This window comes from Epinephelus lanceolatus, chromosome 15 (assembly GCF_041903045.1).
Source record: "Epinephelus lanceolatus isolate andai-2023 chromosome 15, ASM4190304v1, whole genome shotgun sequence".
Classification (NCBI taxonomy): Eukaryota; Metazoa; Chordata; class Actinopteri; order Perciformes; family Serranidae; genus Epinephelus; species Epinephelus lanceolatus.
The window spans coordinates 29761307-29777995 of record NC_135748.1 but is presented as its reverse complement, the minus strand read 5'-3'; the positions used below and the strand labels follow the sequence as shown (position 1 = coordinate 29777995).

Genomic DNA, 16689 nt, shown 5'->3' with positions numbered 1-16689 from the left:
TCTGACATGTTCGCCCTACCTTGGCTGAACAATCATCTTGTATGGGTGGTAAATATTTCTGTCGGGGTCCTCCCTGTAGATGTGCTCCAGAATATTAACTCCCGGCACGGCGTCCCACTGAGGCAGGTGAAACCTCCCACTTGGCTCAAAATGTTTCTTGGGGAAGATGTGGTTCTCAATGAGGTAGACTCCTGTCTACATGGAAGATGGGGAGAGATTGTAAATACTGAATATCAAATATGATCCTAAAGTTTGGATATTGATCTAATATGTCTTTTTCAAACATGCCAAAAATAATACCTACATTTGGATGCTGCTCTTGGAGCATGTCCATCAGAGACATCAGGTTGTTGTGCTGGTACGGCATTATAATCTCATCAATGTCATTCAACAAGACGTAGCGTGAGCGGGCCATGGATCTGTAAATACACTCGTTAAGGGTGGTCAGCTGGCCGAAGTAGTGCACGTCCCCTCCGCTCTGTGAGAAGAGCCAGCCATGAGATGGATTCAGATGCTTGTCGATGGGCCAAGGAACCATCTCCACAAAGCCCTCCTGGCTGTAGCTCTGCAGCAGGCGCTCCAGGTCTGGGCCACAGCTGGTGTTGTAAATCACCACCCTGTCTACACCCAGCAACCTGCAGTAAGATAAAGGGTAAGGGTAAATGGGTAAAATATTTGTGACTGACCAACAATATTGCCATCCCCAGAGCTCCCATACCAGTAAAGTCATTTTTGTATGTAGCCTAAATTTCATGTGACAGTCACGGCTGGCTGTTTGGCTAACACATTACGCTACATGGGTTATGGCTATGTCTGGTCCTATTAGATTTAGGGATGATTTTGCTTTCAAAAAGCCCGACACCCATCAACCAGTAATTTATTACTTTTTCTAAAAAAAAAAAAAACCCACATAAAATGACATGTCCAGCGCTCCACTGACTCAATGAGCTTTAGTGCCATATTTCAAAACCCTATCCGTTTAAAGGTGGTGAAATGCTTTGTGATGTAAATGTTTTTCCCGTTATTTTATTTTCAGTTGGCTTTGCTGGCAGACAGCCAGACAACTACATTAATGCGAAAAAACGTGAAAACTCTCCCACTGCCCACAGGTTAGCTAAAGTTAGCCTTGGCTGCTTTGCACTGCCCACTACCCAGGTCAAGTGGGAGCTAGCTAGGGGCGCCGCTCATTTGCAATTATCTTCACTGTCCCGGTGGCAGGTTGGGAGGTGATGCCGAAACATGGTGGCCACCATCCAGTCTACCAAAAAAATCCCCCTTGTGAGTTAGTAGCTTCATTTTGAGCCACAAAAGCCCTTTAGCATGTTAGCTGTGTTAGCCCCGCTAACCTTGCGGACCCTGCTTGCATGCTGAAGGGAGTATGGCTCATAATCTAGCCGCTTACTCACCCATGGCAACATGGGGTGGGTGGGGAGGGTGGATACCGGAGGGTGGGCACAATGTTTCCATGGCAATGCGGTACCGTTAGGTAGCTCGCACCAGACTCAGCGCAGTAAACTGAAGAGGAGTAAAATGAACCTATCCACCTTATTCCTGAGGGCACTACTGACACAAAAAAGAGAGAAAGCATTACACCTGTCCTGGCATCTCTGCACTGGCTTCCAGTCAAGTTCAGAACAGAATTCAAAATCCTACGGTTTGTCTTCAAATCCCTACATGGCCTGGCACCCCAGTACATCTCTGAGCTCCTGTGACCCCTCACCAACCCCAGACCTTTCAGATCCTCAGACCAGCTGCTCCTGGCTGTCCCTCGTTCAAAGTCAAGGGGCAGGGGAGATCGGGCCTTTGCGGTAGCCGCTCCCAAGCTGTGGAACGCTTTACCTTTTTCGATCAAATGTGCCTCCACTCATGTTCAAGGCAAAACTAAAAACTCATATATATTCCCTGGCATTCGATTGTCCTTAACTGGTCCTTGTTGCACTACATTATGCTGTTTTCTTTGATTAATTGATATTTGATGTTGACTCACATGTTCTTTACAGCATTTTGGTCAGCTCTGGTTGTTTTTAAATGTGCTTTATAAATAACCGTGATTTGATTTGATTTGATTTGATTTGATTTGATAACAACCAGTCTAAGCTAAATTTTTGTCTTCAGCAACTGTGTGTTGAACTCAGAACAAGGTTTTTAATCAATCAGAAGTAAAAAAAAAATAAAAAGTGTAAACTGCGTCATTAACGCAGATGAGCGGAGGATTAGCTGGGAAACATCACATTTATTCACTTTACATGGAGCTACAGTTAATACTGAATTATGTTAAATGTTTGCCGAATGTGTTAGTATCTCTTAATAAGTCATCAGAAATCAGAAATCCTCTTTAGAAGGAGCAGATGTTTACCTTATGCTTGCTCGGGCCAGGTTAAAGTTAACAATATTTTAACGGAGCAAGGCGAGCTAATTGCTAGCGTGCACGGTTGAAAAGGAACCGGTTTCGGTTCAACGTCGGAAGTTGCACCCATAATTCACGCAAGGTATCATGGGGGCTAGGAATAAGATGGATAGACCAACAGGCATTACTGGTCAAACATTTTGTCTGTGCTTAACTGACTGACAATTAACCGTTGACATCCCTAATTAGAACTTATGTGTTAGTTCGAATTAGTTTGGCCTTGACATTTTGTAAACATGACAGCCCTACCTAGCAGCAACAGTAACACCTGTATAATGTGATGCACTGCAACAGTACATTTGCAAAGGTTACAGTATTTTTTTTTTCAATAGTGTCAAAGAAAAGGTGAGTCAGTTCATTTTTTCCATTTTGTAGTGTTGTTGCTGTGCTGACCTGTACATCTCCAGGGTCTGTGCAAACTGAAGCACGTTGTTGTAGTTTCCAAACAGGTTGGAGACGCAGACGGTAAAGTTAAACTGCAACTTCCTCTCCTCGTTCCCATTGATCTTCTGGTTTCTTATAGGAAGCCAGATCTGGTTGGCTAGTATCATCTCTCTGTCTGGATGAGTCAGGAGACTGACATGTGTAGCGCTGCAGTTATCAGGAATCTGACACATGACATCAGTGGTGATGAAAGGAAAACCAAAACTGTCTGAGTGCTGCAAAATTTTTGTTGGAGTTGTGTGTGATAACCAGCCAGCACAGCAGAAAAGACAGTAAAGGGGTTGGATGGAGTCTCTCCTAAATATGCCAATGATGCGAATATCCAAGTCCTTCACTCTCTGATCCACGTAGGCTGACACCAGGAAGTGCTTGGTATTGCTGAGGGGGGTGATGGTCTGCTCAGAGACCTGCAAGCGGCAAGTTTTAAGAGCTACACGTGGCTTTGGGGTCCTGTACGTCGTGGATGTGATAGTGATACAGATGATGAAGATGAGGGTAGCAATGAGGAGGAGGAAGAACTTCCTTTTGTACTCTTTTGCCTTGTCCATCCAGCCACAGATGGCATAGATTCCCAACCTGTGGCAGAAAAGTTAAGAGAGATTACACATTTGAGGAAAAAGGCAAACTGCAACATCCTTAACAGATGTGATCGGCACAGACAGATGTGCAACTCCAAAAGCACCCTCTGTTAATAACTTTTTTTTTTTTTTTTTTTCTTTTACTTTTGTTTGGGATTTTTCAACACCTGTTTTTTTTAGTTGAATTGGCCTCATATTCTTTCATGATGTAGACACAGATTTTCCATTATTCACTTAGTTACCAGTTCATTAGAGTCACTTGTACAGTGTAACGCAGTCCAATTAAACGGCCCTACAAAACATCCTTTCCTTGTGAAGCTCATATTTTTCAGTTTGTAATGACAGAGGTAGTGATTCAACTGTTTGGTCATTTTCTTATCTGCAGTCATGTGCTCAATTTAAAATCCTGTTTTGGCTTAACATACCCATGTTTGATGGCACAAAAGCCACTAGAAACGCATCCATTACTCACTAAAAAACACCCATGTTCCATGGCACTAAAGCAGATGGAAATGCAACAACAGGTTGCTAAAAAACACTCATATTTGGTGGCACAAATGTGTGTGGAAACACAGCTGGAAACCAAACAAGAGTCGCTAAAAAACACTCATATTTGGTGGCACAAACTTTGCGTTTCACAATGCATTTGTGCCTTTAAATGTGGTTGCTAGAAAACACAGATATTTGGTGGCACAATCGCAGCTGATAGCACAGCCACTGGTCTCAAGAAAATCATCAGTTGGTGACAGAAACACCACTAGTCACTAACATACACCCACATTCAATGGCACAAACATGGCTTAAAACACCACCAGTGGTTGCAGAAAACACCCACATTTGTTGGCAGAAACACAGCTTAAAACACCTAAGCATGGTGGCACAAGCCTGGCTGGAAATGTGGCCGCTTGTCGCTAAAAACACCCACATTTGTTGGCAGAAACACAGCTAGAAATACCCATTCATGGTGGCACAAACGTGGTTGGAAACGAGACTACTTGCCACTGAAAAACACCCACACTGGGTGCCAGGAACACAGCTATAAACACCAAAATTTAGGGGCACAAACGTGGCTGGAAACATGACTACTGGTCACCGGAATCACCCATATTTGGTGGCAGAAACACAGCTAAAAACACCCACATTCAATGGCACAAAGTGGCTGGAAACATGACTACTGGTTGCCAAAAACACCCACATTTGGTGGCAGAAACACAGGTGAAAACACCACAGCACAAACATGGCTGGAAACATGACTACTGGTTGCCAAAAACACCCACATTTGGTGGCGCATATGCCACTAAAAAAGCTGCTGGAAACGCAGCTGCTGGTCACTGAAAAACAACTTGTGTTGCTTTTTGTTGGTTTCACACAATGGCCTCTGGTTTGGCAGCCATCTTGCCTAGATGTCGTGCCATCCACCATAACCTCCACTTCCTGATGACAAAGTTGGCCCATATGTCTTGTTAGAGACACTGATATTATATGTATGAAACGTACAAATGTAACGTATCAGTGGTTTGCAGAAATGAACAATGCTAACATTTTCTTCTGGCAACTGGGCTGAATTTTTGGAGTATGACCTGAAGAGGAGTTTACAGTCTATGTTAGTATTCTCAACGCAGTGTTTTTTGAGTTAACTGCTAACATCAACACGCTAACAAGCTCAGAATCACAATGCTAGCATGCTGATGCTGACCTGGAATATTGTCTTTTACGTTCCTTATCTTAGTTTGGCGTGTTAGCAACATTTTCTAATTGGAACTAAGCGCAAGGTACATCTGAAGTATTGGATCAATTAAAACTTTGACCTGTTGATGGAACTCAGTGAAAAGTCAGGATCACCAAGATTACTGCAATTTGACCTGATGGAAACATGACTGTCTGTACCAAATTTCAAGGACGACTGTTTTATGGGTTGCTTCACTAAAAATCAAAAGTTACCTTTACTGTGGTTGAGATATTTTAGTCTGGACCCAGAGCCACAGCCCTATTGTGTGGTCTGACACTAGCTGCTTTACTGAATTATTATTGAGGGGTAATAGGTTGTTTGGTAGCTTGTTGTGGTCACATATCTAATCCTGGAGGAGAAGAATTGGAAAAAAGCCCTTCTGTTTATAATGCTGTCTTAGGTTACTTCCTTCTAGCAAAGTAGGCAAACAGGATGCTTCATTTAATTGAATGCAAATACTCTCTCCCAACAAAGCAGTGCTGAGTTTCTGGGGGGAGTGAAACTGAATCTACAGCAAATATTACTGAACAGAAAACTGTTTGAACAACACAATACGGTTTTGTTAAAACACCTGAGCAGGTGTTTTCACTTATCCTGGCTAATTAGACCTCTTAAGTAAATCAGACATAGACCGCACACTCCCACAGATTTTGGAGAAGCGCTCCAGTCATCCAAAATAAGTGAAATCACCTGTGTGGGTGCACCATGGATTCGCAGGGCCTGGTGCACCCCGACAGCTGCACTGTGTTTGCAAGAGACTGTGCCTAAATCAGCAGTGATTTAATACAGTTTTGGAATTCACAGACAAACCATGTGTTGTTTAAATTGAAGGATTCTTTGGTTCAAGGTCCTATAATCCTAAAAATATTACCTCCTCCCTCATCCTAATAACATGTCTTTAATAGAGTAATGTCTTATTTTTCCACCTCTGCTCACCTGATCCAGTTACTGTGGCATTACAATCCCACTCAAACTGTAATCACTGAGGGCACAATGCATACTATGTATATTTATAATAAACTAACCCACTTAAAGTCATGTTTAGTTTCCTTGATAAAGATGACAGATATATGAACAGATTTTCTCTTATTTTTGTTCTTATCCACAATTTGTTCTTATTTTGTTAGTATCCTTTGGTTTCTGGAATTCGCCAGTGTTTTTTTATTTTTGCTTACTAAACCCTCAAATGTCCAGTCCTGTGTTTTGAGTCTCTTTATTCTATGATGTAATTGGGGATGTGGATGGGTTGTGTGAATGACATCCCACTTGCTGCATCTTCTCACTCTGTGGTGAGGAGCACATTGTGGCCACATAAAAAAAAGGTAGGAGTGACCTCGCCAGTGTCTGAGGAGATGGAGTGACTGATGTCAAGAATCCTCCAAAAAGGACGTTTAAGGTGATTGAAAATTGATTAAGAGACATAAAGGATTGCGCATTTGATTCTGAACACATACATGTGCACTGCTTTACTGGAGACTGAGGTTTAGAGAGTAAGAGAAAACTTTACCAGTGTTCAAGAGAAACATGTTATTTTCACAGTCTGCAAACTGCAGACACGATGAAATACATTTTAAATTTGAGAAACATAAAAAAATACATGGATATCATATAATCAAATTTAGATTATATGTATTAGAGTAGTTACAATGATTTGATTTCTTAATTTGTGGGCTAAAGCAGTAATATTGGTTCCTTGATTCCAATTAAGACTATAAAAACCCTTTGATGATTTGGCTGAATGACTGACATACTGCTTTTAGATGCTTTAGCCGTCCAGGTCTTACAGCTCATTTATACTTCCTTCGCGTACGAAAAAAAAATTGTCTGTTTTAAACATAATTGTCACTGCCCTCATCCTTCCACATGTACTTTACAAGAGCACAGATAGAGCCAACAGATGGCACTAGAGGGTAGGGCTGCAACTAACGATTATTTCCATTATCGACTAGTCTGTCGATTATTTCCCCGATTTATCGACTACTCATTTTATCGAAAAACGTGTTAAAATGTTAAAAACTGTTGGCCTGTCTCTCCCAAACCCCAAAATTATGTCATCTAATGTCTTGTTTCGTACTCACGCCAAAAGGGTTTTAGTTCACCGTCATGGGATAGTGTGTAAAGCTGCCAATATCTGAACGTAAGAAGCTGCAATAAGAGTATTTTGGGGTACTTTTATAGTACTTTTCTACGAAAAAAGACTCAAACCGATTAGTCAACTACTAAAATAGTCACCGATTTTAATAGTCGATTAGTCATCGATTAGTCGACTAATCGTTGCAGCTCTACTAGAGGGCAGCCAAAAGATTCAAACAAGAAATAAAACAAAAATGGAGGGAGTCATAATATTGTACCTTCAAATGGAGGCAGCATTGTGGACGGGCCGTGGACTGTGAGGCCATTATATACATCCCGAAATGTGGATGGAGAATTCTTTTCACTAAATGTCTTCATTGTCTCCTTTGGTCGTTTCTTGCCTGAAGTACACTACAATGCCTCCATGATCTCCAGGGGTACTGCTCTAACATCTGTATCCGTAAGCTTTCAGAAAATGTGAACAAATATAGATGAAATGAATGCAGAGTATTGACAGAAGGCTCCGTCCGTCTCCGTAACTAATGTTGAGCAGAGAACGTGTTTTCAGAGATCACACAGATCTATTTGATGAGACAGATGAATGACTGCTGAGCCACTTCAGATTTATTTTATTATTTTTACTTAAAAACTAAGTGTGTCTACATTTCTCTGCCCCCTTTACCTTTTTTGTGTGTAAATCCTCACTGTATATTTCCTATTGTACTGTACAAACATTAATTGTCGCACCATCCATCTTCCCGTTTCTAAAGATCTTATCCTGCTGAGCTCTGCAGACATTGGAGCCTTTCCCAAACATGTTGGACAAGAGACAAGGGTACACTCTTGACAGATGCCTTGCTATTACAGGGCACTCAGATAAGGCATGGCAAACACTTTCACAAAACTATTCTGGTAATTACAAATAAGCTAGAAAGTTACTCCTGCAGCTTGGAAAGGGAGGAGTCGCTGGTTTCGAAAGTGTTTTTCTCCATTCTGTGTACACAAATTAAAGATTTTCTTTATGATACTGAGAGTAGAACCACGAGACTCTCCTGGATAATGTTATGATCCTAGGTTTCTGTTATGGTTGCCAGCTTTATTTAAGATATTTTCTGAGAAATCATGTTTTGCCCTTCAGTTTGGCACGGCCGCGACTGTTTTATCAAAGAACCAAATTGTTTTCTAAGAGAGTTGTTAATATTTTGTATTGGTGATTTAACCAGAACCATTTTCTCATATGAATCTCAAAGACCTAAAGACTCTCATATTAATCAGGTTGGGACGTTGTTGGCGTTTCTCTTTCATACATGTAGCACACAATAGGAGACTGTCTGCGTCAGGAGTGTTCTCACCTACTGGAAATTCTCCATTTGATTGAAGTGAGGGGTGGTGCCTGGGTAGAGCGTGCAGTAGGGAGGATATAACATGGATTACGCCGCAGTCCAAAACAGAATCTCTTGGTGTTCCTTGAATTTTGGCTTTGAACCTTACTGACAGAAGTTCATGTATCTCATCATCTCTCCAGTTAGACATTTTCAATGCCGTCTTTGTGTAAATGACCCCTCTTCACCCTCTGATGTTTGTTTTCTTCTGTTTTCGCACAAGCCTTATGACAGAAACATCGTCCACATGCCCACTCACTCACCGTGAATTCTCTAAGTAATTACCTGCTCTATTCACACATGGGCTTGATTTGATATTACATGGACTTTTCACTGGGGAGTTGACAGGGTTAGGTCCATTTAATGTCTGATTTAACTGACTTAACAATTGCGTTCTCACATACAGCTCCTCCGGCTACTGTCTAGATAATTTCAGGTCTGCAAGGGGCTCAGGAGAGTCTGATGCTCCAACTGTGAGTCATGAAACATTATGCTAAAAATGAAAAGAACTTTTACTTCCAGAACCAGAGGCAGAAGTTAAGTCTAACACTGCTTGAGCAACAAGCGATGAATCAGAGAACTGCTCTTGCTCTGCACATGCTGCTAAACCTCTGGCTGCTTTCCACCACAAGCTTTAATGGTTAATTTCAAAATAAGTGTTTGCACACTCCAACATCTGCTGGATGAGGAAGTTTCTCCTTCTCAAGAGGAAATTAGCCAAGTGATGAGTAGCCATGAGCAAACGGTGAAAATGCCTTCAATTAGATCTCCCTCTCTCTTTCACTCAGGGATGTGACAATCTCTAGATACACATTAACTCTATTAACAGATATCTGCAGGTAATGGGACACAATTTTGCTATTGGTAGCTTTCTGGTTTCCGTTTGTAATCCGAGTAGTATTCTGTTCTAACAAGACAAAACGCAGTAACATCATATTCGTTTAAAACTGAGATTTTAAACTTTTTGATATATACTGACATCTTCCTGACTGACGTTTTTCAATTCAGAATTTTAAGAGATCTCAGTATCTCCAACTTTTGTTTTGACTCCAGTAACATTCATGTGCCGCAATGTAATTAAACTACCCTTAAATCACATATTAAAATGTATTTAATTGTGAATTATGACACTAAACATGATCAAAATTAAGATTTTCTTTGTAAATAAACTAGTTTCCCTGCATTGTTTCCCACTCAGATCCCCCAAAGATTTTTATATATATATATATATATATATATATATATATATATATATATATATATATATATATATATATATATATATATATATATATATATATATATATATATATATATATATATATACACATATATACACAGTACAGGCCAAAAGTTTGGACACACCTTCTCATTCAATGCGTTTTCTTTATTTTCATGACTATTTACATTGTAGATTCTCACTGAAGGCATCAAAACTATGAATGAATACATGTGGAGTTATGTACTTAACAAAAAAAGGTGAAATAACTGAAAACATGTTTTATATTCTAGTTTCTTCAAAATAGCCACCCTTTGCTCTGATTACTGCTTTGCACACTCTTGGCATTCTCTCCATGAGCTTCAAGAGGTAGTCACCTGAAATGGTTTTCCAACAGTCTTGAAGGAGTTCCCAGAGGTGTTTAGCACTTGTTGGCCCCTTTGCCTTCACTCTGCGGTCCAGCTCACCCCAAACCATCTGGATTGGGTTCAGGTCCGGTGACTGTGGAGGCCAGGTCATCTGCCGCAGCACTCCATCACTCTCCTTCTTGGTCAAATAGCCCTTACACAGCCTGGAGGTGTGTTTGGGGTCATTGTCCTGTTGAAAAATAAATGATCGTCCAACTAAACGCAAACCGGATGGGATGGCATGTCGCTGCAGGATGCTGTGGTAGCCATGCTGGTTCAGTGTGCCTTCAATTTTGAATAAATCCCCAACAGTGTCACCAGCAAAACACCCCCACACCATCACACCTCCTCCTCCATGCTTCACAGTGGGAACCAGGCATGTGGAATCCATCCGTTCACCTTTTCTGCGTCTCACAAAGACACGGCGGTTGGAACCAAAGATCTCAAATTTGGACTCATCAGACCAAAGCACAGATTTCCACTGGTCTAATGTCCATTCCTTGTGTTTCTTGGCCCAAACAAATCTCTTCTGCTTGTTGCCTCTCCTTAGCAGTGGTTTCCTAGCAGCTATTTGACCATGAAGGCCTGATTGGCGCAGTCTCCTCTTAACAGTTGTTCTAGAGATGGGTCTGCTGCTAGAACTCTGTGTGGCATTCATCTGGTCTCTGATCTGAGCTGCTGTTAACTTGCGATTTCTGAGGCTGGTGACTCGGATGAACTTATCCTCAGAAGCAGAGGTGACTCTTGGTCTTCCTTTCCTGGGTCGGTCCTCATGTGTGCCAGTTTCGTTGTAGCGCTTGATGGTTTTTGCGACTCCACTTGGGGACGCATTTAAAGTTTTTGCAATTTTCCGGACTGACTGACCTTCATTTCTTAAAGTAATGATGGCCACTGGTTTTTCTTTAGTTAGCTGATTGGTTCTTGCCATAATATGAATTTTAACAGTTGTCCAATAGGGCTGTCGGCTGTGTATTAACCTGACTTCTGCACAACACAACTGATGGTCCCAACCCCATTGATAAAGCAAGAAATTCCACTAATTAACCCTGATAAGGCACACCTGTGAAGTGGAAACCATTTCAGGTGACTACCTCTTGAAGCTCATGGAGAGAATGCCAAGAGTGTGCAAAGCAGTAATCAGAGCAAAGGGTGGCTATTTTGAAGAAACTAGAATATAAAACATGTTTTCAGTTATTTCACCTTTTTTTGTTAAGTACATAACTCCACATGTGTTCATTCATAGTTTTGATGCCTTCAGTGAGAATCTACAATGTAAATAGTCATGAAAATAAAGAAAACGCATTGAATGAGAAGGTGTGTCCAAACTTTTGGCCTGTACTGTATGTATGTATGTATGTATGTATGTATGTATGTATGTATGTATGTGTATATATATATATATATATATATATATATATATATATATATATATATGTATACATATATACATATATATACATATATATACATATATATATATATATATATATATATATATATATATATATATATATATATATATATATGTATACATATATACATATATACATATATATATATATATATACATATACATATACATATATATATATATATATATATATATATATATACACATATATATATATATATATATATATATATATATATATATATATATATATATATATATATATATATATATATATATATATATATGCATGTGTGTAAATCTGCATTCATATGCAAAAATCTGTCTAAAAGATTATCTGAAATGGATGGTGCATGGAAGAGGAAGTCTTAGCCTGGATATCCACTGGCTACAGCAGATCTTCAGAAAAATGGACGTATAAAGAGAACTGGATGCAGCGTGGGAGGCAAGGCACCGTTCATTCATGTGAACGTTGCTTAGAGGCACATGAAGCAAAAAAGTGCAATTTCCACAGTGTGCAATTACCCAGATCACCTGCATTATACCTGCCAATAAAGCAAGCACACTAGAGACTTGCCAGGATATGTACAGCTTAAGGCAAATTTGAATTCAGAATTAAATTTACTTTTTAAATAACCAAAACTGAGGTAATTAGGCACGAACCAACATCAATGACTCAGGGCTAGAGACAAATGCTCAAATGTTTACTTTGATATAAAACATACCTTTTTTGGTGAAGTAAACAAGTTAGACTATCTCCTTCAAATGCTGAAAAAAAACTTTGAATATATTATACTATTATAAATGTATCCATTTGGTTTGCCTTGATAAAAGCTTGTTCATTTGTCATTTGTTTGTTAATGTTGGAGGCTTTTGGTAAATTATTTAAAATAGATATAACCAATTACTTTGAGATTTTACAATGCAACGTCAGAAAAAGAAAAAGACTAATATCCTACGTCCCATGTCTTAGCATTTTTTAGACTTCTGAAAAAACTGATTTAAGACTTTTTAATGCCAATGAAGGCTTTATTTTTAGATTAATAAATTCAATGCCTTTAAAGACTTTAAGGCTCTGCAGGAACCCTGCTTACACCAGCCAAGTGGTTAACTTCCAGTTTAGCCCTCCACTATCTTCACTGGGGTAATAATAAATTCATCTAGGGGTTTTCTAGACTTTCGAAATGTTATCAAACCGAACTGACCAATTCCCAACAGTGAAATCAGTCATTTTGCAGTGGTTGTGACCTTAGAAAAAGTTTTCTCCACTGATTTACAAAGGTCTCCTAAACAATGTAGGTCTATGCAGAAAAGTCTGTCTGGGTCCCATGGCATCATTTGGCGAAAAACAGAAGTTGTAATTACACATTTGTAAAATTGACTTCAAAGCTCAAGGCTTTTTCTGAGGGCTCTCATTTCCCCCAGAGGCTTATCATTGTTCAGAGAGAGGATAAACAGAGGCACAGTGACAAGAAATAAATCAAAGGTTAAATCATGATGCAGATTTTCTTCCACATTACTCACACTCTTGAGACAGTGCATCACAGCCACTCACACACCCACACCCACACACACACACACACACACACAAAATCCTGGAACACTGCCTTTTTAAAGCCTTTTCACAACTACTTGGGCACTGACACTGCTCCTCTGAAGAAAGCACAGTTTATCTTAACATTACAGCTGCAAAGGAGCTTATTCATGAATGAACCCATGAGCTGTGTGAGCATAAACTACAAGTAAATGCCATGTTATCATGCAGAAAGAACAACCAGTCCTTAAGGTGTAAACACTAGAAAGTATACACGCTGACTCATATTTGACTGATAAAAAAAATCAACATGTGCCTCAGTGTAAAGATACTGTTTACATGTAAGGACAAAGCCTTGGATAACACATGGGGACGCTTCCCAAAATAAATAATAATATTATAAAAACTTCTATACTTCAGTCTCATATGGAGACTAGAACAGCACAGTTTTGCATTATCCCATGGCTGGAACAGTTAGGAACCACTATAGACTGTTTTGGTGTGAGTTGCAGAGTGTTGGAGATATCGGCTGTAGAGATGTCTGTCTTCTCTCCAGTATAACGTAACTAAATGGCAAACATCTCTACAGCCGATATCTCCAACACTGCAACTCACACTAAAACAATCTAGATCAGTGGTTCCCAACTGGTCCAACCATGGGATCCAGATTTCTTACTTACTCATCAGTTCAAGGTCCACACAGTTTAATATATTCAGCATCATACTTGCGTTTGGCCATGTCTTAGAGCTAGTTTGCTGTCTCTGTCAAGTAGCTGTCTGTTCGTCACATGCTCTGCAGCAGGAAATAGCACTGCAAAATGAAACTTCTGTGCTCGAAATGCACTATACTTAAGCTAGGTGCACAACCAAATGCATTGACGGATTGACGCTGACTGGAAATCATTCATTCCAATGGAGGTGAAAATGACGGATAGTAACGGACTAGCGCGCAGAACGCCAGCAGTTCTGTTGACCATCGGACCGTGGAAGCGTTGGATTTTTCCTACTCAGGCGTTGACAACATGGGAGAAATGGAGCGTTACGGTGCCGGAAGTAGGAAATAAATTGCAATAAGCAGTTGTAAACAAACAATATCTCATTTATTTATACAAAAGAAAAATAAGCATAAGCTTTGTTTGCCACTATTAAAAGTGATTGTTGATCATAGGTTGATTTCTATGCAATTGATAATTAATCTATATTTTCGAATTTTGCGCTCATTTCCATAGCCCATTTCACACCTATATATCAGCTCTTTCAGTAGTACACTACTCAACTCGTCTCAGTTCAGTTGGAACAGTGACAGCCAAGTCAATGTCTTTGCAGGAAGATATTGCTAGCTCTTCTGCTAGATGACTTCACTAACAGCTCTCGCCGACAGCACGCTAGGTAGCCGCCCGCATCTGGCCTCTGAACCTAGCGGCATTGTTCTGGGGGTGGGGAATGCGTTGGAGAAATGCTCCGTTAAAACAGGAAAAATAGGTTGTGGTTTTTTTTTTTTTTGTGGTCCATTCAGAATGGACCCATGACCCACTTTTGGACTGCGACCCACAAGTTGGGTAACCACTGCTTTTAAAATAATAATAAACCTTATTTCTATAGTGCTTTTCTAAACCAGAGTTACAAAGTGCGTTACAATTCAATTCAATTCATACTTTATTAAAGACACATCTCAAGGAGAGGTCCATAGCACAGAGCAAGACAAACAACATACACACTTTAAAAAAAAAAGAGAGATAACAACAATACACAATAACAGTACTATACCACATGAAAAACAATGAAGTAAAAGAACATCAGCCACAGAAAATTTAGGAATTAAACATACATATATATAAAATATAATATATACATAAACTTATTCACATACGACCATACAAACACATATATACTCTTACATACATGCATCCATACATACACGTCTATACGCATACATACACATAAAGGCTTCACATATGTACATAAGCACACAGACACACCTTCAAATCCATACAATGTTATAAATGCCAGTCTGTGCAGGGGGGGGGTTAACAATTTCTTAAACTGAGGATCTGACTCAGCTGATTTGATATTAAGGGGGAGTTTATTTCAATAGCTTTGGTGCTAAAATAGTAAAAGCATGATCGCCCTTTGTTTTAAGTCTGGACTGTGGGACTTTTAACGACAGCTGGTTCTCTGATCTGAGGGAACCTGGAGCAGGGGGTTGGGAGCTCTGAAATGTAAGGCGGAGCCAGACTGTGTAGGGATATGAAAGTTATTAATAGCACATTAAACTGAATTCTGTACTGAATGGGGAGCCAGTGTAAATCAGCCAGAACTGGGGTGATATGTTCCCTATACATGGAGTATGTGAGAAGCCGTGCTGGTGCATTCTGTGCCAATTGTAAACAGATGGTTAACAGATGCACAGTTTAGACAAGTAAACAGGGAGTTACAATAGTCTAGGTGTGAGAAAATGAGGGAATGGACAAGTTGATCATGTTTTTGGAGAGCACTGACAAATCAGAAATATTGCCAAGGTCAAATCAAACAGGACTGAACAACACTTACAAACTAACACATTAATAATAATGGCAGCATGACACTGACAGCAGCCACTCTGCATTATGAATAACTGAACTTTTGATCCTTTAGGGTACATCTTCTCACGAACACTATTAATTTACATGATGTTTTGCTTGACTTTCGCATGTTAGGAGTAGCCTATTTTTCTAATGTGGCAATGCTTATTTTTGCTCCAGCAAATGATTTGAATACTTCCTTTAAGCCTACAATACAAAGGGTTAACATTATGTAGTAGTAGTAGTAGTATAAACTCCAGGTCCGGTACAAATGCTGCTGGGATGAGCTGTTAACAGAGTACCAACCGAACTTAATGTTAGTAAAGCGGCACTCTACATGTTATAATGTGACAGTCTCATGATATTTTAGGACCAGAAAACACTGTAAATGTCATACAGGCTGTATTGAGTGCATGACATGAACGCTGTGGAATATTATCAACGTTTTACCGTTAGTCGAGGAGAAGATACTCCGAGTACTAAAATAGATCTTCACTTTATACTTCAATTACCACACTTATAAATTAGTTCTGTTAGTTATAATGTTAATATAAAGACACTGTTAAACATAAAGTAACTCACTGGGAGCTGAAGTGTAGCTCTCCTGCTGTAGGACGGTTAGCGGTTGAAGACCCCTGGACAAGGTAGAGGTGGGCGGATCGATACCAAAGTAGCCGACCGCAGATGCTACGTTTACTGACCGATTCCAGCGTCGGGCGGATCGATACCGAAATAAAGCAACAGTTTCTCTCCTCTATGGTTCACCTTTTAATATTTCAGGAGTAAAACTGTCTGTGTAAACAACGTTCAGCTGTCGGGAACACATCTACTACAACTCTGTGCCTTTCCGCTGCTGCTGCTGCTGCTGAGGTGTCGCGTGCATTCGAACAACACACGCGCCCACACGCGCAGCGAACCAATGCGCGCGCCCTCAGCAGTGTCTG

At 40.0% G+C, this 16689-nt stretch overlaps 1 protein-coding gene across 2 annotated transcripts in view; it reads right to left on the bottom strand.

Moving 5' to 3' along the window:
- Positions 1–16689, bottom strand: part of LOC117267530 (uncharacterized) — a 31281-nt gene that overhangs the window by 5432 nt on the left and 9160 nt on the right. The window contains exons 1-4 of one of the 2 annotated variants that reach the window (XM_033643492.2): positions 16328–16610; positions 2801–3427; positions 305–635; positions 20–195 (exon numbers count right to left, since the gene is read on the bottom strand). In XM_033643492.2, the coding sequence (XP_033499383.2) occupies positions 20–195; positions 305–635; positions 2801–3399 (1106 nt within the window). In that variant the 5' untranslated portion in view covers positions 3400–3427; positions 16328–16610. Of the gene's footprint in view, positions 1–19; positions 196–304; positions 636–2800; positions 3428–16327; positions 16611–16689 lie in introns of those variants that run through there. The other variant, XM_078175167.1, reaches the window with a different exon arrangement.